Here is a 24,355-nt window from a genome sequence, read left to right as displayed (position 1 = left end):
AGGCACTCCCGGAAGCGCCGTCATCGGTCGCCTTCCCCGTCCTCTTCCGAGGACTCTGGCCGTCGGCGGGTCACTTACCCCACCAAGCATGCGATGCCGGAGGAATGGGCTTCCTTCGGGAAGAAAATGTTGGCCATTCTGGAATCGCAGGGCAATGGTCCGTCCGCGCCTACGAGTGGGGTCAGTCGTGATCGGTCAAGAGACACCGCTCGCACGGATTCGGGCTTGGGTGGTTGTCACGATTCGCGGGAGAGGTCCCGCTCGGACAAGGGGAATCGTTCTTGGCATGCCCGTTCCAGGTCCCGGTCTTCGACGCATTCGAGACTGTGTGAACCTGTGGTGTCTTCAAGGAAGAAGTCGATGCCGGTGGCGCCGAGGTCGTCGACGGACTCTTTCGAAGCCCCGCCTTCGAAGAAGTCATCGACGCCATATGCACCCCGGCTGTCGAGGGACACGCTCGGGGCCCTGGCCTCGAGGACTGTGTCGCCGCCATCAATGCTGTCGGCGCCGCATTCGGCATCAACACCGATTCACACAACGCCTTTCGAGGCTGTTTCGACAGGGGTTCCCCGGGGCTCGGTGGAACCGCCTAGAAAGGCTCTGGCAAAGGCCAAGCATGGCTTTGTTCTGCATTCTGTGCCTTCTTTCCGCCAGCTTCAGTTTATTTCAGAAGTGGATGAGGGCTCTGATGATGGCATGGTTCCGGATATGGTACCGGACGAGATTTTCTCGGGCCATAGCCAAATTGAAGACCTGCGGCAATCCCTGCACGATGCCAGTGGGCTGGACACCTCTCCGGAGGTGGAGTTTTGTAGGCCTGAGCCTGGCACTCATGCCGATTCCTTGTACCGGCGCCTTATGTCCAGGGTCAACGAGTACTTGGGATGGTCTGCTCCCCCAGGGGATTTTGTTCAGACGACCTTACGGATATTCTCGACTAAGGTCCACCAACTGACCCGGTACTGCCGTTCCATATACAGAGGAGGGTGGCGGCGGCTTGGACTGCTTTGGAGAGTCTCCCGTCAGTGGGCAAGTCTTTGCCACGAAAATACTGCCCAGCCAGTAGTGACCCCTGCTACTTGACCAAGCACCCCACTCCGGAGAGTTTGGTGGCGCAGGCGGCTGTGGCCCCGGCAAAGCAGGCGTTGTATCCTACCATCCCTCCTGATGGGGACAACAAGCGTTTTGACGGCTGGGCGAAGAAAGTGTTTTCTTCAGGGGGTATGGCGCTTCAGGCAGCCAACTCCGTATGTGCCTTGTCACGTTTTGCACACACTCTGTGGAACTGTGTTTCCTTAGCGGCTGAATATATTCCCGAAGGGGATGAACGGGATGGTTTCCTTGCCATGGTTCAGGATGATAAGGATGCCATGTGTGGGGCCGTTCAGTCGGGTTTGGACATGGCAGATTGCGTCAGCCGGTCCATGGCGGCGAGCACTGTGATACGCAGGTTTGCGTGGTTGCGGAAGTCGGGGTTTGCTCCCGATGTGGAGACCTGCTCCTCAACATGCCCTTTAACGGGGAACATCTTTTTGGCAGCGAGGCTGACCAGAGCCTTGAGAGGTTGCAGACCTCCAAAGCTGCAGCAAAGTCGTTGGGCGCTGCAGTTCGCCAACCTCCGCCTTTTCGTCCTAGGGGACAGCAATGGAGGGGAGATTCCTTTCGTTATTACTCCTCCTTTGGTAAAGCGAGAGGAGCTGCCAGTCAAAGGGGCCACCGTAGAAGTGCCAGAGGTGGAAAACAAGGTACTCGAGGTGTCAAGGCCGCTCGGGCTGTTGCCTCTTTGCCCTCAGGCAACGCCGTAACCGCTTCAGCTCAGTCAGGAGGCCATGTCCCATGGTTCGCCAGTTGGGGGAAGGCTGGCGCAGCATCTTGCAGAGTGGCGCACCATTACTTAAGATGTGTGGGTTCTGGAGATCATAACCCACGGCTACTGTCTTCCTTTCCAGCAGAGGCCTCAAGACAATCCACCGGGGAATCTCTTTTTGAAGAGTCCGGATCCGCTCCTTGCGTAGGAAATTCAATCCCTGCTGGAGAAAGGCGCCATAGAACTGGTGCCTGTAGCGGAGAGGAACAAGGGGTGGTATTCCCCTTATTTTTTGATTTCCAAGAAAGACGGGGGATTGAGACCCATCATGGGCTTGCGCGGTTTGAACAAACTCCTCAGGAAGGACAAGTTCAAGATGGTTACTCTCTCTCAAGTCCTCCAGGCCCTACAACTTCAGGACTGGTTGGTGTCTCTCGACCTCAAGGACGCTTATTTTCATGTGCCGATACATCCAAAGCCCAAGAAGTACCCGAGGTTTGCGGTTGGCGACTCGCACTTTCAGTTTCAGGTCCTGCCGTTCGGATTGACCTCCACCCTGAGGGTCTTCACCAAGCTCATGGTAGTGGTGGCAGCGCACCTCCGTAAAGGGGGATTCACGTCTACCCCTACCCGGATGATTGGTTGATCAGGGCGCGCTCTCCAGAGCAAGTCCTGGATCATCTGTCAGTCACCTGCCACTCCCTCCACAAGCTGGGCTTCTCCCTCAACTTCAAGAAGTCCCATTTGACACCAACTCAGAGGCCCAGTACATCGGAGCAGTGCTCGACACGTCCCTGGGGCAGTGTTTTCCTCCCCAGGTGAGGGCTCATCACATTCAGCAGATGGTGCACAAGTTTCAGCTTGCCCAGAGTCTCCCAGCGTTTGAGTTCTTGAGATTGCTCGGCCTCATGACATCCTGCATTCTTCTGGTGCCAGAGGCCAGGTTGCGTGTGAGATCTTTGCAATGGGCACTCAAGCTCCAGTGGTCTCGGTCCTCCGGCAGGATGTCGGACCCTGTTCAGGTGCCGTCCTTGGTCACCCAGGACCTTCTGTGGTGGGCCGTCGAAGACAATCTGATGAAGGGGGCTCCATTCTGGCTACCCTGGCCGGAGGTGACGATCATGACGGACGTATCCCTCACGGGATGGGGAGCTCATGCCAACGAGTTGACAGTCAGCAGTCATTGGTCTCTGTCTGAGTCCAGACTCCATATCAATCTGGTGGAGCTGAGGGCCGTCAGGCTACCCCTGAAGGCTTTTCTGCCAACTGTGCGAGGGAAGAATGTCCTGATCCTGATGGACAACAAGGTGGCCATGCACTACCTCAACAAAGGGGGGGTGGGCAGGGTCACTTCCTCTTTGCAGGGAGGCGATGCAGCTCTGGTTCTGGGCAATCCAGCAGGAAGTTTCGATCTCGGCAGTTCATCTGGCCGGAGACGAAAATGAGACGGCGGACGCTCTGAGCAGGCAGAGCGTGATCTCTCACAAGTGGGAGTTGGCTCAGGAGATTCTCCTGGAGATCTTCGCCATGTGGGGGACCCCTCAAGTGGATCTCTTCGCCTCCAGTGTCAACCGGAAGTGCGAGAGGTTCGGCTCGCGGGAATTTCCTCCAAAAGGAGCCTTAAGAGATGCGTTTGTGGTGGAGTGGTCATTCCCACTGCTGTACGCATTTCCTCCAGTCCCCGTCATCCCGCAAGTACTGCGGAGGTTACGGAGATTCGGTTCCCGGATGATCCTCATTGCTCCGGCGTGGGCCCGGAGGTCGTGGTACCCGGACCTTCTCGACTTGTCCATCTGCCATCCACGTCGTCTTCCCTACCGAGACGATCTGCTCTCACGGGAGGGGGGGTCAGGTTCTCCATCCAGAGGTCAGATCCCTCAACCTTCATGCTTGGTTTCTGAAAGGTTGAGGTATATGGATTGGGACCTCCCTGAAGACGTGATGGAGGTGTTGCTCTCGGCCAGACGGCCAGCAACAAAGTCCCTGTAACGTTGCCGTTGGCGTAAGTTCTGTGACTGGTGCAGGGTTAACAATGTGGATCCTTTTGCATGCAACATTCCCATGGTTCTGTCTTTTTTGCTTTCTTTGGCCGACAGCGGCCTGCAAGTGGGTACCGTTAAAGGTTACCTGGCGGCGCTGTTCATATTTAAGCGCTCGTCTGAAGAGTGTTCCTATTTTAAAATTCCTTTAATTTCTCAGTTTCTGAAAGGGTTCACTAATGTTTTCCCTCCGTCACCTTTCCTGGTGCCCGGTTGGGATTTGAACCTTATTCTCAAGTTTTTGATGGGTGCTCCGTTTGAGCCTTTGCATTCATGCCCTTTGAGACAGTTAACTCTTAAAACTGTATTTTTGGTTGCGGTCACTTCCGCTCGCAGAGTGAGTTACAGGCACTTTCGGTTAAGCCACCCTTCACTGTGTTTCATAAGGACAGGGTTGTCCTTCGAGTTCGTCCTTCCTTTCTTCCGAAGGTGGTGTCAGAATTTCATTTAAGCCAGAAGGTTGTTCTTCCGGTGTTTTATCCTCCTCCACATCCTGGTAAGGAAGAGGAGAGGCTCCATAGGCTTGATCCTGGGAGAGCGTTAAGCATCTATATTTCACGCATGTGCCGGGTCAGAGTGGACGATCAGCTCTTCATTGGTTACGCTGGAAAGCGTTTGAGACAAGCTCTGACGAAACAGACTTTGTCTCGCTGGATTATTTGGCTATCTCTGAGTGTTACCGCTCGGCGGGTAAGGACCCACCGGTCGGCTTACGGGCCCATTCTACCAGGGTTATGGCTGCCTCTACTGCCCTATAGAGGGGGGTTCCTATTCGTAACATCTGTGATACAGCCACCTGGGCTTCGGTACATACTTTTGTACGTCACTACTCCCTCGATTCCATCCGTGGGCAGGATTTGGCAAGGTGGTCCTTTACTCCGCAATTTGATTGGGCATTATACATTTCTATTTTCTAAATTCTTTTCCCACCTCCTTGCATTGGTACTGCTTTGGGAGTCTGTCATAGAATACGTCGGAGGACCCAATCCCCTCGAAGAACAAGTTACTCTCTTACCTGGTAACATTCTTTTGATGGGATGGTCCGACGACGTATTCCATATCGCTCCCTCCCTACCTTCCCCGCTACAGAATTTCTTTTGCGATTGCAGCTTACGTTTCCGCAAGGCTTTGTGTGTCAGACTGGCAGAAGACTGGTGCCACACATTCTGGGGGGAAAAAACTACAACTGAGGCTACGGGCGTCGTGCGTCCTACTTATAACATCCAGTGACGTCGGCCGTTGGAGGAGGTCCTTGAGGGCTGCGTATCGACGACATCGACGCAGGACGCAGGCGCTGAATATTTTCCAAAGCAGCACAGCTGTGGTGATTACTGTCAGAGATATGGAATACGTCTTTGGACCATCCCATCGAAAGAACTTTACCAGGTAAGAGTAACTTGTTCTTCTGTTACACAGAAGACATAACCATTAGACTCTTTTTTTTTAGCATAGGGGTTGGACCTATGGAGTTAAGGAAAGTGTTTTTATTTTTATTTTTTTTTCATTTTATTTTTTTAACTTAAGCAGAATAAACCCTTCTAAAAATGTCTCATCCTCTGACTCCTAATTCTAACTTGTCACACCGGGCAATGTCAGGGGAGAACAGTTGAACTGTGGGACAGGACAAAATCCACAGTTGAGGGGATGAACGTAAGGTCTCATAACGTCTAACTTGTATGGACTGAACCGTGGAACTCTGAACAGGAGGAGCTGTGGGCAATTTGCCATGGGACAGTAAATCCGTCAGTCAGGTAATGAGTCGAGGGAGACTTTTCAGCATCAGGTTTTCACAACCACAGCCAGCCGGAAAAAGTTAGGGTAAATTAGTCCGCCCAGGCATGGGCTAACCCAGACTGATCAATTGGCTAGGAAAGGGGGGTGGGAAAAGCATGAGGTATGACTTTGGTTGGGAGATAAAGTGGGTGGGGGAGTATAGAAGGGGAGGAGGGGGAAAGAGTGTTGTAAATAGTTGTCACCCAGAGGTTGAATCTAGGTATCGTTGGGGCTCCCGGAAGTAACCGAGGTACATAATGCAGGCGAGAAATTGACATAATGGGAAGCCACAAAAGTCCTACATTTGTAGGAAAGGTGTCGGAATACAAGGATACTTCTGGTGGGATCCAACCCGACTCCAAGCAGGAAGCCTCATGTAAAAGATACCAGCTCATGGTTTCGTCTTGGGTGTCTCACTAAGGCTGCTTGGCAGGGACGGGTCCCCCTCGTCATCAGAGTGCAGGCGGGAGGGGGGAGAGACCCAGATGAATCTCACTTGAGAATATGTGTATGAAGACAACAAAACCTAGCTTGCAGAAGCCTCTGTGCATAAAGGAGACCATAGAATATGCTTCCAATATATACTTGGGATGATTTCATTACAATAACGGGGCTCTGCTCACATGAAAGAGCTCTAATAACTGAAGTACGGTAAACTCCCACCTCTACAGCGGGGAATGACCCACTACGCCTGCCTGTATCCACTCCTCCTCAGCATTAATAATTCTCTCGAGCATTCTAATGGGGCTAGCATTACCAGACTAATAGTCTACCTCCCTACCCACCTTTGCCGGCTTGCTGATTGCTTTCTGCACAGCTTCTCTGGTCTCTTTCTTCCTCCTCGAGCAGTCTTTTAAGTAGCTCAACAGAATCAGTTGGTCCTCTCCCATTGGGTTCCCCACCACCTGATCCTGCTCTGCTTTGAACCGAGGCTCCAGCACCTCAACTACTATTTTCATCCCAGAAGGCACTAATTCTATTAATCACTTTTGGGGGCACAAATAAGGGCAGCCAAGCTTTGAAGGCCCCAATGCTAAACGTATAGCTTCATTTATTGAAGAGGCTTGACCCATTCAGAAACATTCTCCCCCTCCATGTACAAGCAGTGCGGGCTAAAGCAGCACAGGCTGACTTTCAGGGGCACATCCCATGGGACGTCCTTGCTAGAATAGCTACGTGGACTTCCCTGTTGGCATTCTGTAAGCATTACTTTATGGATGTAAGCTCAAGAACAGAAGCCCAGTCCAGTCAAACAGTGCTAAAAAATGTACTCGACTAAGTTAGCTTTTGGAACACCCAACCTATAATTGTCAGTGCATGGGAATCTTCATAAGTGTGGAGGAAAGGCGACAGGAAATAGGAGTAAGAAAGTTACTCACCTTATTGAATACTGTATTCCTATTCCCTTTTCATCTATAATTCCCTCCCTCCATAGTGGCCATTAGTCAGGTACAGCTCAAGTGGATGGAAAAGGAATGAAGGCCAATGCCAGAGTAATGGCTTGGTGGGACGGCCATGGCCATGCATGCACCATGTTGAGTGTCAACATGAAATGGCAATTTATTTTTTTGGTCCTGCGGAAAACTCTCTTGTCCTGTCTCCTTAGAGACACAATTTCCCAAAAGTGTGGTAAAAAGGGCATTGTTAAGTAGTACAGTATTCACACGAGTAGTAACGGTTTCCTTATTTTGAATATGAGAGAAGACTATGGCAGGAGTTGTGAATATGCCCTTTGAGATTAAAGTTAAAATGATTATAACTTGTTTTTCATATTGTGCTTGCTACTGCAATTTACCAGATATATTTCTGTTTAAGAAGGTTATTTACCTAGCTTGATAGTACTCCTTTTTATCATCTTTGGTAGGATGGAGGGCTGAACTGGGGCTGCTGGGAAATGAAGTTTGCGGTTTGCTTGTTGGTGCACATCTCTTCAGCAAATGCGTAATTCACTGTGCAAATAATGTCCCAGTGCTGAATTAAGAAAGAATGTGCCAGGACTATGTTTCCCATGGCTGTCCTGACAATGTCAACATATTTAGGGTTTAAGCTGCGACACGCACATGCACATTGGGGTGGATGGATGCACTAACTATGGAGATAGGTGATTTCCAAATAATCAACATAACACACAATAGAATAACTGATTGTGACTTGAAATTACATGTTTAAGTGCTTCTTTAAACACATTGTTACTGAGGTGCAAAATGTGTACTCGCGCTAGCCATTGGCTAGTGATAGATGTCTCTTAGCTAGTAATAAATAGTGTACTGTCTGTATGTATAGAATTGAGGTGGTTAGTGACTTATTATGGCGGGATAGTAGATTGCACCTTGACATTTTTTCCCTCTGATTAATATTTTGCTGTTCGTTAAGTGGCAAGTGGAACTGAATGACCGTATAGCCTCAGAAAATAGAGTAAACATGCTTCACTCCTATGGTAAATTGATGGACTTATGCAGGCAAAATCACTACTAAACAGATTAACTTTCCTGTCTAACACTGCAGCAAGATCTTATTGTGTAGATTGGCACTCAGGGCAGGCACTCCTCCTCTGCAATGGTCTTTTGCAGTGTTGGTGCTGCTGGCTGTTCTGTTGTTGTCAGCCCATACTTGAATAGTGGGAATATATTTTGTGCTTGAGCTGAAGGATAATGCATTAAGCTACACAATGCCTGTTTTTTTGTTAGAGGGCTCTATAAAAAGATCAAAACACAAGTGAGAACTGAAGTTAATTTATTTTCGGGATGATGGGCAGATTGCGAACTTACTCAGTGGGAATGGATTTTCTGTGATTATTAACTTTGGAATTGCATGTATATGATGGAGAAATCCAAAAGTACATTCTCGACTTAATAGGGCAAAAGAATAACATCTGTGACAACATTTTGCAGCCACAAGTTCAACCAAACTGGAAGACTTGAGTTATTTGGATAGCCAGAGAAATGCACCACTCCGTACATCAATTCGATTGCCGTGGCATAACACTTCTGGTGGCAGAGTGCAGCAAGAAATTAAAGGTAATTTATGCAAATTTATTTTGTTTTTCGAGTTGTATGTAGATTTTTTGGACTTAAATGATATAACAATGACACAGAAGGGTACAGTTAATGAAAAGGACATCACACATTATTGGCTAACCATTTGAGATGTTCTGTTTGTCTTTTGTTCTTCACAACCGTAATAGATAGAAGTTGAAGCCATTAACGAATCAACATCTAGAACAACTTCTATTTGCGCATGGTGATATTACTGATTCAACTACAAATGTGGTATGTCAAATAGAAATCTGATTCCTAGATACCTGTGGTCCACTGACGTCTGCAGATTTCATAAAGCTGAGAACAGGTCTTGCAAGCAATAGGGTATTCAGTGTGGCTTGGGAAGGGTTTGGAACTGTTGTCAAACATGCCACAGAAGGGGTATTAAGTGTGTTTGGGCGCCTCCTGTTTTGTCAGCATCTTTTTGGCATTGCCAATTGCATGGGGATCAGGGTTTTGGGTGATCAAGCTCGGCCCCCATTGAAGCCACATTCCTGGAATCTTCTTCCAAGACGATGGCCTCTTTTGAGGACAGTCGAAAGGATCGGGGATTGCTCAGGTTCCCAGGTGAAGATTGGCTACGTTGGATTTTGTAACAGCCTGGTTTGTGGGATAGCCAACTTTTTTCACCCAAAATGTGGCAAGGTAGCTGTATTGGTTTGTGAACATTTCTACAGATCGGTTTTCTGTGATAAAATCTACATCCTATGTTTAATACTAATTTTGTTTTAAATTGTGTTTTCTGCGTTGTTTTATTTCTGTTCTGTTATTTGTTTTGGTTTTGTGTTCTTTTCTAATACAATGATCTTATGCTTTAAGTTTTAAAATCACTGGGGACCCATATTTTCTGTTGTATACTTCTCCTATGCATCTATATTATTCGGTTTATTCATTTTTATTTTATTTTTTTTATTTTAAATTTATAAAGCGCTCACACAGCCCGCAGGCATCGAGGCGCTGTTACAAGAATTGTTTGTTTTTCTTAGTTGCGTAATTGTTTTTTTTTTGTCTTAGTTACGTATTTATAATGCGCTTAAACACCCAGATAAGCGCGGACCCGGGGATCGAACCTGTGTTGCTTCGTGTCGTCTTGCTTCCAAGACGCGCACGCTGCCGCTGAGCTATCCTCCCGGGACACAGTTTGTATCCTCCCTTTGCATAGTTCACCAGTTGTCGTTTTGTAAGCTATTTAAATGTTATTTCTGTTTTTAAAGTACTGGTTATCTCTTACTTTTCTAATACCTTTTACATATGGCAACATTGTTTTGGAAGTTCATGTTCCTGGTGGGTAAAATTACTTGATAGAAAGTAGTGCACACTGCAAATTATTACTGTTATACGTTTTCTAGAAGAACAAGTTACTCTCTTACCTGGTAACGTTCTTTCGATAGGATGGTCCGACGACGTATTCCATACCTATGACAGTAATCACTACAGCTGTGCTGCTTTGGAAAATCTTCTGTGTCCTGCGTCGATGACGTCGATACGCCGCCCTTGAGGACCTCCTCCGACGGCCGACATCACTAGATGTTATAAGTAGGACGCAAGACGCCCATAGCCTCAGTTGTAGTTTTTTCCCAGAACGTGTGGCACCAGTCTTCTGCCACTCTGACACACAAAGCCTTGCGGAAACGGAAGATGCAATCGCATAAGAAATTCTGTAGCGGGGAAGGCAGGGAGGGAGCGATATGGAATACGTCGTCGGACCATCCCATCGAAATAACGTTACCAGGTAAGAGAGTAACTTGTTCTTCGAGGGGATTGGGTCCTCCGACGTCTTCCATATCCATGACAGACTCCCAAACCAGTACCAATGCAAGGAGGTGGGAAAAGAATTTCGAAAACAGAAATTTAGAATGCCCAATCAAATTGCGGAGTAAAGGACTGCCTTGCAAAGGCCAGATCCTGCCCACGGATGGAATTGAGGGAGTAGTGACGTACAAAAGTATGGACTGAAGCCCAGATGGCTGCATCACAGATGTTACGAATAGGAACACCCCTCTGCAGGGCAGTAGAGGCAGCCATACCCCTAGTAGAATGGGCCCACAAGCCGACCGGTGGGTCCTTACCCACCAAACGGTAACACTCAGAAATAGCCAGAATAATCCAGCAAGACAAAGTCTGTTTCGTCACAGCTTGTCCCAAACGCTTTCTATCGTAACCAATGAAGAGTTGATCGTCCACTCTGACCCGGGACATGCGTGAAATATAAAAGCTTAACGCTCTCCTAGGATGAAGCCTATGGAGCCAAACGCCGTATGAACAACCTTCTGGCCTAAATGGAATTCCGACACCACCTTTGGAAGAAAGGAAGGACGAACTCGTAAGGACAACCCTGTCCTTATGAAACACAGTGAAGGGTGGCTTAACTGAAAGTGCCTGTAACTCACTCACTCTGGGAGCGGAAGTGACGGTAACCAAAAATACAATTTTAAGAGTTAACAGTCTCAAAGGGCTTGAATGCAAAGGCTCAAACGGAGAACCCATCAAAAACTTGAGAACAAGGTTCAAATCCCAACCGTGCACCTGGAAAGGTGACGGAGGGAACAAATTAGTGAGCTGTTTCAGAAACTGAGAAATTAAAGGAATTTTAAAATAGGAACACTCTTCAGACGATCGGTAAAATATGGACAGCGCCACCAGGTAACCTTTAACGGGACCCACTTGCAAGCCCCTGTGGGCCAAAGAAAGCAAAAAAGACAGAACCATGGGAATGTCACATGCAAAAGGATCCACATTCTTAACCCTGCACCAGTCGCAGAACTTACGGCAACGGTACAGGGACTTTGTTGCTGGCCGTCTGGCCGAGAGCAACACCTCCATCACGTCTTCAGGGAGGTCCCAATCCTTATACCTCAACCTTTCAGAAACCAAGTGTGAAGGTTGAGGGATCTGACCTCTGGATGGAGAACCTGACCCCCCTCCCGTGAGAGCAGATCATCTCAGTAGGGAAGATGACGTGAAGGGCAGATGAGGTCCGGGTACCACGTCCTCTGGGCCCACGCAGGAGCAATGAGGATCATCCGGGAACCGAACCTCCGTGACGGGGACTGGAGGAAATGCGTACAGCAGTATGAATGACCACTCCACCACGTTGCGTCTCCTAAGGCTCCTTTTGGAGGAAATTCCCGCGAGCAGAACCTCTCGCACTTCCGGTTGACACTGGAGGCGAAGAGATCCACTTGAGGGGTCCCCCAAAGGGCGAAGATCTCCAGGAGAATCTCCTGAGCCAACTCCCACTCGTGAGAGATCGCACTCTGCCTGCTCAGAGCGTCCGCCATCTCGTTTTCGTCTCCGGCCAGATGAACTGCCGAGATCGAAACTTCCTGCTGGATTGCCCAGAACCAGAGCTACATCGCCTCCCTGCACAGAGGAAGTGACCCTGCCCCCCCCCTTTTTGTTGAGGTAGTGCATGGGCCACCATGTTGTCCGTCAGGATCAGGACATTCTTTCCTCCCACAGTCGGCAGAAAAACCTTCAGGGCAAGCCTGACGGCCCTCAGCTCCAAAAGATTGATTTGGAGTCTGGACTCCGACGGAGACCCGACCGCTGACTGTCAACTCGTTGGCAAGAGCTCCCCATCCCTTGAAGGATTCGCCCGTCACGATCGTCACCTCGAGCCAGGGTAGCCAAAATGGAGCCCCCTTCATCAGATTGTCTTCGACGGCCCACCACAGAAGGTCCTGGGCGACCGAGGACGGCACCTGAACAGGGTCCGACATCCTGCCGGAGGACTGAGACCACTGGAGCTTGAGTGCCCATTGCAAAGATCTCATCCGCAACCTGGCCTTTGGCACCAGAAGAATGCAGGATGCCATGAGGCAGAGCAATCTCAAGAACTCGAACACTGGGAGACTCTGGGCAAGCTGAAACTTGTGCACCATCTGCTGAATGTGATGAGCCCTCACCTGGTGAGGAAAACACTGCCCCAGGGACGTGTCGAGCACTGCTCTGATGTACTGGACCCTCTGAGTTGGTGTCAAATGGGACTTCTTTAAGTTGAGGGAGAAGCCCAGCTTGTGGAGGGATTGGCAAGTGACTGACAGATGATCCAGGACTTGCTCGGGAGAGCGCGCCGTGATCAACCAATCGTCCAGGTAGGGCTAAACGTGAATCCCCCTTTCCTGAGGTGCGCTGCCACCACTACCATGAGTTTGGCGAAGACCGTCGGGCGGAGGTCAATCCGAACGGTAGGACACGAAACTGAAAGTGCGAGTCGCCAACCGCGAACCTCAGGTACTTCTTGTGCTTGGGATGTATCGGCACATGAAATGACTGAGCTGAAGCAACTGTTGCCTCTTTGCCTGAGGGCAAAGAGGCAACAGCCCGAGTGGCCTTGGCACCTCAAGTACCTTGTTTTCCACCTCTGGCACTCCTACAGTGGCCCCTTTGACTTTTAGCTCCTCTCGCTTTACCAAAGGATGAGTAATAACGAAAGGAACCTCCCCTCCATTGCTGTCCCCTAGGACGAAAAGGCAGAGGTTGGCGAACTGCAGCGCCCAATGACTTTGCTGCAGCTTTGGAGGTCTGCAACCTCTCAAGGCTCTCGTCAGCCTTGCTGCCAAAAAGATGTTCCCCGTCAAAGGGCATGTTGAGGAGCCGGGCCTGCACATCAGGAGCAAACCCCGACTTCAGCAACCATGCAAACCTGCGTATTACGGTGCTCGCTGCCATGGACCGGCTGACGCAATCTGCCATGTCCAAACCCGACTGAACTTCCTCACACATGGCATCCTTGCCATCCTGAACCATGGCAAGGAAACCATCCCGTTCGTCCCCTTCGGGAATATGTTCAGCCGCTAAGGAAACACAGTTCCACAGAGTGTGCGTGAAACGTGACCAGGCACATACGGAGTTGGCCGCCTGAAGCGCCATACCCCCTGAAGAAAACACTTTCTTCGCCCAGCCGTCAAAACGCTTGTCGTCCCTATCAGGAGGGATGGTAGGATACGACGCCTGCTTTGCCGGGGCCGTAGCCTCCTGCACCAGCAAACTCTCCGGAGTGGGGTGCTTGGTCAAGTAGCAGGGGTCGCTACTGGCTGGGCGGTATTTTCGCGGCAAAGACTTGCCCACTGTCAGGAGACTCTCCGGAGCAGTTCAAGCCGCCGCCACCCTCCTCTGTAGAGCCATATGGAACGGCAGTACCGGGTCAGTTGGTGGACCTTGGTCGAGGATATCCGTAAGGTCATCCTGAAGAAAATCCCCTGGGGGAGCAGACCATCCCAAGTACTTGGTGACCCTAGACATAAGACGCCGTTACGAGGAGTCGGCATGAGTGCCAGGCTCAGGCCTACAAAACTCCACCTCCGGAGAGTTGTCCAGCCCACTGGCATCGAGCAGGGACTGCCGCAGGTCCTCAATTTGGCTACGGCCCGAGAGAATCTCGTCTGGCACCGTATCAGGAACCATGCCATAACAGAGCCCTCATCCACCTCTGAAATAAACTCAAGATGGCGGTAAGAAGGCACAGAATGTGGAACAAAGCCATTCTTGACCTTGGCCAGAGCCTTTCTGGGGGTTCCACCGAGCCCCGGGGTACCCCCGACGAAACAGCCTCGAAAGGCGTCGAGTGAATCGGCGTCGACGCCAATGGCATCGACACAGGCCCCGTGGCCGGAGCCCCGAGCGTGTCCCTCGACAGCCGATGGTTTTGAAGACTTCTTCGGACGCGGGGCCTCGAAACGGTCCGTCGACTACCTCAGTGCCACCCGCGTCGACGTCTCCCTCGAAGACACCACAGGTGCACACGGTCTCAAGCGCGTCGAGGACCGGGACCTGAACTGGGCATGACGAGAATGATTCCCCTTGTCCGAGCGGGACCTCTCCCGCGAATTGTGCCGACCACCCGAGCCCGAAGGCGTGCGAGCGGTGTCTCTCGACCAATCATGACTGACCCTACTCAGAGGCGCGGACGGACCAGTGCCCTGCGATTCGAGAATCACTAACATTTTATTCCTGAAGGAAGCCCATTCCTCCGGCGTCGCATGCTTGGTGGGATAAGCGACCCGCCGACGGCAGAGTCCTCGGATGATGACGGGGGAAGGCAACCATTGACGGCGCTTCCGGGAGTGCCTCGAAGAGGCAGAGGAGTGGCGGGACCGACTCCGGGACTGAGACCCACTGGACTTCCGACGACAATGCGGAGAGTCGCCCCTCGAATCGTCCGTCGAAAGCCCTGCAGACCTCGACTTCCGTGGCTTGGACAACTTACCTACTGACAACTTCTTGCACTCCCGCAAGGCTTTGGACGTGAGCGACTGGCAGTCGACAGTCATCCGTGTCATGGGCCTCCCCGAGGCACCAGAGGCAGGCATCGTGCGAGTCCGTCACCGACATCTTGGACCCACAGTCCCCGCACTTCTTAAAGCCCGGACGCGGGGTGGAAGACGAGGTAGACATCTTCACGAAGGATATACTACACAATACGAACAGGTTCGAAGAACCGAGAAAGAACAGAAACTCCGAAGAGTCGAGGCGCGCCGAGATCTCCAAAGCGAACACATTCGCAGAAAAAACGGAACTGAGGCTACGGGCCTCGTGCGTCCTACTTATAACATCCAGTGACGTCGGCCGTCGGAGGAGGTCCTTGAGGGCGACGTATCGACATCATCGACGCAGGACGCAGACGCCGAAGATTTTCCGAAACAGCACAGCTTTGGTGATTACTGTCATAGATATGGAATACGTTGGAGGACCCAATCCCCTCGAAGAAATTGTTACTGGTAGAAATTATTTAGTAGACCTATTAACTGTATTCTGACGAATTGAGATTGTCTCCCTAGGTTTTTGTAAAGACTTTGAATACCATTGTGGCAGGGTTCTGGGTGTCACCAGAGCAGTGACTTGGTGGTTTTGTAGAGCAAGTAGATGTTGGACCTATGGGAGGTATGGGAATCATACTCTGGTCACTTTACCCTGGTCTCGAACACGTGGCAGTGGACAGTCACATTGGCCCATCAAAGGCCATTCCTAAAGGTCTAGTCCCTACCCACCCCACCGGCCCATTAGGACAGAATGTCCCTAGATACTGGGACCTTGACCTAACCCCTGGTAATACTCTCCAGGATAATTCGAGCTCCCACCTTTCCTGTTTTAATGTGCACAGTGCTCTTTTACCCCACTCACATTTCCTGTGCTAGAAAAACAAGCATACAGTCACCAAACTTAGTGTGCCCCATGCTACTGTTGCCGATTCACCCAGTGATTCAAAGGAGTTCTCATTATAAATTTGTGGAACCTGCAATGAGCACTGCAGTTCTGTGGGTACATGTTTTCCCATCCGTGGTTTCCTGAATACAGAGAAACTAACATGGTTGACTGCATTTTAGCACATGTGGTGCCCCAGTGACCAACTTGTATTCTGGGGATAAAGTGATTTCATGCGCCTGCGCATATGTCCTGGGAATGGCTAAGGAAATGTAAAATTCTTATCCAGCGAAGAGCCATAACGTTTGAAAACACCAGTCAGCTCAGCACGAACGTCCACACATGGAGTCAGGGGAACCAGTCTGAGAACCAAACCCCATAAGTTCGAAGTAACCTTGTGTGCAATCAGAAGAACCAACCAATCTCAGCCCTTCCTTGTTTACCACAAACCGCTCAGCCACTCGGAGAAAATCCACGCAGGGGGAGGAGGAAAAAGCAGTATAAATGCTGTCATCTCAAACTACTGTGTGGTTTGCAGGATGCTCAACTTTGGAGACCGTTGGAGAAAGAGTCTGGCAGACACAGAGGAAACTAGCAAGATGGAAAAGGCTTGATAGGTGGTGGTAGTGTAGAGAAAAAGGTGGAAACATCTAGTTTGGAGAGAGATAGCAGAAGGTTGTGGTGGTGGTGGTAGTAGGACAGACCAAGGAGGTGGTAACATTGAGGGTGGAGGGAAAACAGAAGGAGGTGGTGGTAATGAGTGACCCAGGAGAAGGTGGTAACATCTCTCCAGCCATGAAATCTCTTCATTTGCTCCAAGGATCAAGTTCAAGACCCTCTGCATTGTCCACAAGGCCTTCTGGGGCCTGGTACCGCAATACCTCTAACTCTCTCTTTCTAAATATCTTCCTACTCGAGCTCTTCACTCTTCCAACTCCTTGAGGGTCCAACGCTACTCCAAACGACGAGTCAGGGGCAGAGCTCTCTCTTCGGCTGGCGCCTCCCTCTGGAACAGCATTCCTGCCTCTCTGAAACTTGAGCAGAACCATCTCTGGTACCGGAAGCATCTCAAATTTTCCCCTTTGCTTTTTTTCGATCGTTTGACTGGACACCGTTCTCGATAAGTTGCAGAGGGTTGAGAGTAGATGCAGGCGGATTTAGAAAGAGGCTGTTACAATAGTCCAGCCTAGAGAGAACCAGAGCTCTGGAGACAGTGAGCTTCTAGAGGAAAGGAAGAATACCTCTGAGGAGGTGCAGCTGGTAGTGTGACTTCTTACAGAAGTCAAAGATGTGAGGAGAGAGTGGAGTCGAAGATGACCCTGAGGTTTTTAGTCTTCCCGGTGGGAGCAGGAAGAGGGCCAAGAGAGGCCAGCCAGAGAGCTACAGGGAAGGAGGGAGCCGATGAGAATCGCAGTCTTACTGGCATTAAGGCAGAGGTCATTGGCAGCACCTCACTCCTGGATAGCAGGCAGGCAATCGGAGATGAGGGAAGGAGAGGAGGAGGCAGAGGGTAGTCTGAAAATGAGCTGGGTGTCATCCACATAACACAGAAAGTTGGGGCAGAGAGCAGCGATGCGGTGGGCAAGGAGTGCCAAGTATTGGTTGAACAGCCAGGGAGAGAGGTTAAACCCCTGGGGGACACCACAGGTAGATAAAGATAGTGGAGAGGAAGGATCCAAGTTGGACTTGGGAGGGTCGGTCCGAGAGGAAAGAAGTTGGCCACGCCAGAGCCTGACCAGTGATAACCAGGTTATCACGGAGACGGTTGAGCAGGATGGCATGGTTGATGGTGATAAAGGCAGAAGAGCGATCAAGCAAGATGAGGACGCAAGGGGTATTAGAGTCAAGGTTGGAGAGCAGGTCTTCACGGAGGTTCAGGAGAGCAGTTTCCGTGTGTCTGGCAGCTCTGAAGCCAGACTGATGTCATGAAGACAACCAACAGATTCAGTGTGGAGATTAAGCTGGGAGATGGCCAGTTTCTCCAGGAGCTTGCCCAGGAAGGGAGTGATGGAGATTGGGAGATAGTTAGCCGGGCAGGAAGGTTTCGGCAGAGGGTTTCTTAAGAGGGTGCACAAGGGAGTGCTTCAGGTGGGATGGGAAGACTCCTGTGGCAAAGAAGTGATTGCAGAAATCAGCCAGGGAAGAAGCCAGGGAGTCGATGTGGTCCTTGATCGTTTTGGAGGAACATGGTTAAACCTGTTTCGACGAGACTTTCATAGATAGGACTTGTCTAAAACCTTGTCAGCGGAGAACAAGAGAAAGGCAGAGAAGGAGGGAGGAGAGGTGGCTGCAGAAGGGCCAGAGGAAGAGCAGGGAGTAGGGGAGGCAGGAGATAGGAGGAGAGTGAGGACAGGATGTCCTGAGTTTTCGAGATGAAGTGAGAAGCTAGTGCCGTGCAGAGGGCCTGGGAAGGGACAGGAGAGTAGAGACTGTGGCAGGATGGGCCAGTTCCTTGCAGATTTTAAAGAGTTCAGCCGAGTTGTTAGATGCCGCGGAGACACGGGCTTGGATGTGAGCTCTCTACTTGCATCTGTATCTGCAACCCTACAGACCCTTTACCTTCAATTATCAGACATTTGTCTGTACTTTACCCTTGCACTGCCAATTGCAGGCTACACTACTTGTTTTTGATCCTGTGTCCTGCACTTGCCCTTCCTTCCCTTCCCCTGGCACTTTTCCCTTACCCTCTCCCCTGCCCTAGCGCAATCTCAATGCCACTAGGCCTAGTAAGATCGTTGTCTTTGTCCTCCCTTTGTTTCCCCTCCCTTGACTCGTCGCTCCTTGAAACACTTGTGTATAGGCACGTTATAAATGTCATCGATCGTATCTTAATATGTGTGGTTGAGAGAGGGAGCAAAAGCGGGTAGTGGTATAGGGAGAGGGCCGATTGGAGGAGGTCAAATGGGTGGCGAGTGAACCAAAGGAAGGGGTTGTCATAAGACAGTACTACGGAGAGGTGGGGACGACTGTCTCTCAGGGTTCTGACTTGGACAATATATAGTGAAAGACCGGGGACAATAGGACAAGTGGAGGCAGCTAAGGGGTTAGGAGGAGGTTTGGACTTCGGCTCTTGGGAGTAACACAGACCGAGTCCTCTCAGGAGAGGATGGGTGGTACAGTGGTAGCAATGGGAAAGCAAGAAGGACCAAAGAGGAAAGGGTAAGAAAGGCCAGGACAACATAGAGGGAGGAGGAACGTGACTGGGACAAGGGAAGTTAGTCCACTCAGAGATGCAAAAGAGGTAGATGCTCAGGATAGGCTCAGACTGGCCAAGGGACCTCTTTTTGTGCAGTCTACCAACCACAACCACTTTCCCGCCTACTTGCAGGACTTAGTGATGGAAACAGTCGTGGGGTACAGGATCCTAGAAAACCTGCAACTAGATAGGCGAATTAAGCCTGCACCACCAGAAGTGGAGGTGAAACAACCTCCTAGGAACTGCCTCCAATCAATACTCTTCAGGAACCTCGAGACCTGACTTCCAGTCCTGACAGGAAAGACATTATTTGGGACAAAGACCATCCTGACTGTAATTTCTTGTGGGAAGATCCCTTTTTGCGTTTGTTGGTCCCCTACATTTGGCACCATTCAATCCCAAGCACTTGTAATCAAGATAAAATGCCTTGCAGTGAAAACTAGCGTATAAAACTTTGATTGGAATTGGCTGAGTGATGCATGTTTTCAGGCAATTACCCAACCCTGACAAAAAGACACCATATCCATTCAGTGAAGAACATCTCCTGTTTCATGTGCTGAATCTGATGGAGTCATCACTGTTTTTCCTGAAGGTAACCTCCCATGCGACCAGGGGACGGCAGCCGCTGCCTGATCCGGACCCTGGGTTGGCTATACTAGGGAGGATCACATGAGGGGCAGGGGGGACAACCTCCAGGAGGGAAAGGTGGCATCCACAGATGAGACATGGTATCCCCCTTTTCCCTTGTAAGATGAATCTCCCAATTTTAACACCCTAATGGTCTATTTTAATTCTTTACCTGCCCCCTCAAGGGAGAGTGCTGAATCGCTCTCATTCCAACCTACAGACCAACTTTCACTGACTTAGCCTCCAAACCTTTTAGAAACATTCCTCCAATGTGTTCGTGCAAGTTAGCTGAAAGGGACCACTGTTCCCGGAAAAACCTTAACACTGCGATGAAGAGGAGTGGAGGAATGCAGAGTAGGAAAAGCCCCAAGCACAGGTAACGCTGTAGTTGCTGGGAGCATGCACCTGTGCCTGGGACATTTGAAACAGGACTTCCAGAAACCAGGAGAGACTGCTGGTGGGAGCGGGCTGCTCCTCTCTGTGCAACCGACAGGCTGAAAAAAGGAGTGCTGAGAAGAGAAAAGCTGTGTGAGGAAGACTCCACGCGGTGGGAACACCAGAAGCCAGTGCAGGGCCCGTGGGCATTCGCAGGTGACATTTACTGGAAACCTGTATGAAGCATAGAAGCTCAGCTGGAACCGCGGGAAGCAGAGACTCGGAAAGGCAAGCTGCGCGAGAAAGAAATTAACCAGCAACTGCTATCAGCATGCTAAGAGAAGGACAAGGAATGCTGTGAAGAGCCGGTGAGTCCACGCTGGGAGGAAGGAAACACCAGGGCGTATTGGCGAGCACGACACGTGTTAGAAATGGAACAAACCAGAACGTAGAAAGAGAGAAAGCTGGTTATTAAAACTGTAGGAGAGAAAGTGAAAGTGCATCTGCTAAAGAAGGGAGCCTAGGAAGTTTGCCCATATATACAAACTAGACATGTAAGAAACAGTATTAACTCGCTAAGTGAACTAGCCAGTAAGGTTAAGGTGGTGAATTGCCAAGAGCAAAAGTATGATCAATACGCCAACGAGGCAATATACCATAGACTAAATGAATTAGCCAAAGGGGCTAATGTGGTGAATTATCAAAAGTGGAGTGGCAGAGAAGGGTAATTACAAGTTTGTGAGTAGAAGAGAGCAGAGAAACCCTGGCAGAAGAGTAGACCAGCTATCCTTACCACTCAAAGCGCAAAGACAATTGTGCATGATTTTGGTATTGATCACAAGGAAAGATGAGAATTGTTACTTTAGAAAACCATGCAGAAGGATCCAGGGGAAGGGAGACACCCTCTGGATTAAGGAGCAATATGCTTGGGAGACTTTTTATTGGATTTACGTATTGCTTTTATCATTTGAACATTTCTAAAAACATTGATGGCCCAAAACAAAATCCAAAAATAGTTGAGTATAATTTTGATATTAATCAAGAGAAAAGACCAGGACTGTTTATAAGAAAATGGGAAGATGTATCCAGGGGAAGGGAGACACCCTCTGGAGAAAGGAATAATAGCCTCCAGAGACTTTTTTGTTGGAGTTGCTATTTGCTTTGCTCATTCGAAAGACACCCTCTGGAGTAAGATGTAATATATCCTTGAGACATTTTGTGGGAATTGCTGTTTGCTTTGCTTATTCAAACATTTCTAAAGCACTGAAGGCCAAAGACATTGTCCTTTTCACTTTAAACTTCATTTACTTAGAAAGTGAGGGTCAGAATAGTACTTTGAATACAGGACGGTTTTGTTTTGCACATTCTGACACTGACAGATCCTTAGTTTTAACTTTAGGTAAGAAAACACCTCTAGTGCAGGGGACAGCTAGGCATTTGATAAAACTATGTCTAACTTGTGTCCGAGTTTCATTCCTGACTCCTCACATTCACCTAACTAAATCTCTAATGTACTGAGTCTAACGTAAACAACCTTTCAGCTGTCATGCTTGTACCTCAGTTTGTTGCTACCTTTCGAGGGGATTGGGTCCTCCGACGTATTCCATATCTATGACATGTAATCACCACAGCTGTGCTGCTCCGGAAACTTTTTCGGCGTCCTGCGTCGATGACGTCGATGCGCCGTCGTCGAGGACCTCCTCCGACGTCATCCGATGTGATAAGTAGGACGCACGACGCCCATAGCCTCAGTTCTGTTTTTTCCGCGAACGTGTTGCTTCGTGTTTCTCGGTTTAAACGCCTCGACTCTTTGGAGTTCTGTTCTTCTACGGTTCTTCGAACCTGTGTGTTTGTGAAAATCCTTCTGAAGATGTCTACTTCGTCTTCGACCCCGCGTCCGGGTTTCAAGAAGTGCGGGGAGTGTGGGTCCAAGATGTCGGTGACGGACTCGCACGACGCCTGCCTCTGGTGCCTCGGGGAGGCCGACGACACGGATGACTGCATCGACTGCCAGTCGCTCACGTCCAAAGCCTTACGCGAACGTAAGAAGAAGTTGTCGGTAGGTCGGGTGTCCAAGCCCCGGAAGTCGAAGTCTGCGGGGCTTTCGACGGATGATTCGAGGGGTGACTCTCCGTGTCATCGTCGGAAGTCTCGTGGGTCTCCTTCTAGGAGTCGGTCTCGCCACTCCTCTGCCTCTTCGAGGCATTCTCGGAAGCGCCGACATCGGTCGTCTTCCAGGTCCTCTTCGGAGGGCTCTGCCCGGCACGTCGCTTACCCCTCCGGCCGTGCGACGCCGGAGGAATGGGCTTCCTTCGGGAAGAAGATATTGGCGATTCTTGAGTCGCAGGGTACTCAGCCGTCCGCGCCCCCGAGTGGGGTCGGTCGTGTGAGGTCGAGAGACACCGCTCGCAAGAGTGGTCGGCACGAGTCACGGGAGAGGTCCCGTTCGGACAAGGGGACTCGTTCTCGACGTACCCGTTCCAGGTCCCGGTCCTCGACGCGTTCGAGACCGTGTGCACCTGTGAGGTCTTCGAAGAAGGCATCGACGTCTGTGGCGTCGAGGGCGTCGACAGGCTTTCTCGAGGCTCTGGCTCCGAGGAAGTCGTCGATGCCGTCGACGCTCAGGTCGTCGAGGGACACGCTCGGGGCTCCGGCCTCGAGGGCTGTGTCGACGCCGCCGATTCTGGAGGCGCTGCATCTGACGTTGACGCCGATTTCCTCGACGCCGATCCTCTCGGCGCCGATGCCGGTTCTCTCGCCGCTGGCGCCGATTCGCTCGACGCCATCGACGCCTTTCGTGTCGGAGGTACCCCAGGGCACGGGTGGACCCCCTAGGAAGGCTCTGGTTAAGAGCAAGCACTCTCGAGTGCCTTCTTTTCGCCACCTGGACTATATTTCAGAGGCGGATGAGGATTCTGATGGCCTGGTTCCTAGTCAGGTTCCGGATGACATTGTCTCGGGCCATAGTCAGTTTGACGAGTTGAGACAGTCACTGCATGATGCCAGTGGACTGGACACCTCTCCGGAGGTGGAGTTTTGTAGGCCTGAGCCTGGCTCTCATGCTGATTCCTCGTACCGGCGCCTTATGGCTAGGGTTTCTGAGTACTTGGGATGGTCTGCTCCCCCAGGGGAGTTTGTGCAGGATGATCTGACAGACATCCTTGATGTTGGTCCCCCAACTGACCCGGTTCTGCCGTTCCATATGGCTTTACAGAGAAGGGTGGCGGCGGCTTGGACTGCTCCGGAGAGTCTCCCGGCGGTGGGCAGATCCTTGTCGCGGAAATACCGTCCAGCCAGTGGCGACCCCTGCTACTTGACCAGGCACCCCACTCCGGAGAGTTTGGTGGTGCAGGCGGCCACGGCCCCGGCGAAGCAGGCGTCGTACCCTACCATCCCTCCTGATAGGGACGACAAACGTTTTGATGGCTGGGCGAAGAAAGTGTTTTCTTCTGGTGGTATGGCGCTTCAGGCGGCCAACTCCATTTGTGCCTTGTCACGTTTCACGCACACTCTGTGGAACTGTGTTGCGTTAGCGGCTGAACATGTTCCCGAAGGGGATGAACGGGATGGTTTCCTTGCTATGGTCCAGGATGGTAAGGATGCCATGTGTGAGTCCGTTCAGTCGGGTTTGGACTTAGCTGAATGCGTCAGTAGGTCCATGGCAGCGAGCACCGTGATACGCAGGTTTGCGTGGTTGCGGAAGTCGGGGTTTGCGCCTGATGTGCAGTCCCGGCTCCTCAACATGCCCTTTGACGGTGAACACCTTTTTGGCAGCAAGGCTGACGAGAGCCTTGAGAGGTTGCAGACCTCAAAAGCTGCAGCGAAGTCGTTGGGCGCTGCAGTTCGCCAACCTCCGCCTTTTCGTCCTAGGGGACAGCAGTGGAGTGGTGGTTCCTTTCGCTATTACTCATCCTTCAGTAGAGCGAGAGGAGCTGGCAGTCAAAGAGGCCAACGCAGGGGTACCAGAGGTGGACGACAGGGTACCCGTGGTGCCAAGGCCGCTCGGGCAGTTGCCTCTTTGCCCTCAGGTAACGCCGCAGCCGCTCCCACTCTGTCGTGAGGCCATGTCCCATGGTTCGACGGTTGGGGGAAGGCTGGCGCAGCATCTTGTATAGTGGCAAGCCATTACTTCAGATGTGTGGGTTCTGGAGATCATAACCCACGGCTACTGTCTTCCTTTTCGGCACAGGCCTCGCGACAATCCACCGGGGATCCTCTCTTTGCAGAGTCCGGATCCGCTCCTTGCGCAGGAAATTCAAGCCCTGCTGGAGAAAGGTGCCATAGAACTGGTGCCTGTAGCGGAGAGGAACAAGGGATGGTATTCCCCTTATTTTTTGATTTCGAAGAAAGACGG

General features: G+C 50.8%; 1 protein-coding gene across 4 annotated transcripts in view; it reads left to right on the top strand.

Moving 5' to 3' along the window:
• Positions 1–24,355, top strand: part of TANC1 (tetratricopeptide repeat, ankyrin repeat and coiled-coil containing 1) — a 2,406,012-nt gene that overhangs the window by 1,153,239 nt on the left and 1,228,418 nt on the right. For all 4 annotated transcript variants that reach the window (XM_069616378.1, XM_069616375.1, XM_069616376.1 and 1 more), the window contains one exon: positions 8,511–8,636. In XM_069616378.1, the coding sequence (XP_069472479.1) occupies positions 8,511–8,636 (126 nt within the window). The remainder of the gene's footprint in view (positions 1–8,510; positions 8,637–24,355) is intronic.

The sequence above is a fragment of the Ambystoma mexicanum genome, chromosome 9 (genome assembly GCF_040938575.1).
Source record: "Ambystoma mexicanum isolate Mex_15411 chromosome 9, UKY_AmexF1_1, whole genome shotgun sequence".
Lineage (NCBI taxonomy): Eukaryota > Metazoa > Chordata > Amphibia > Caudata > Ambystomatidae > Ambystoma > Ambystoma mexicanum.
The sequence above is the reverse complement of the archived record's forward strand: the minus strand, read 5'-3'. Positions and strand labels throughout refer to the sequence as shown.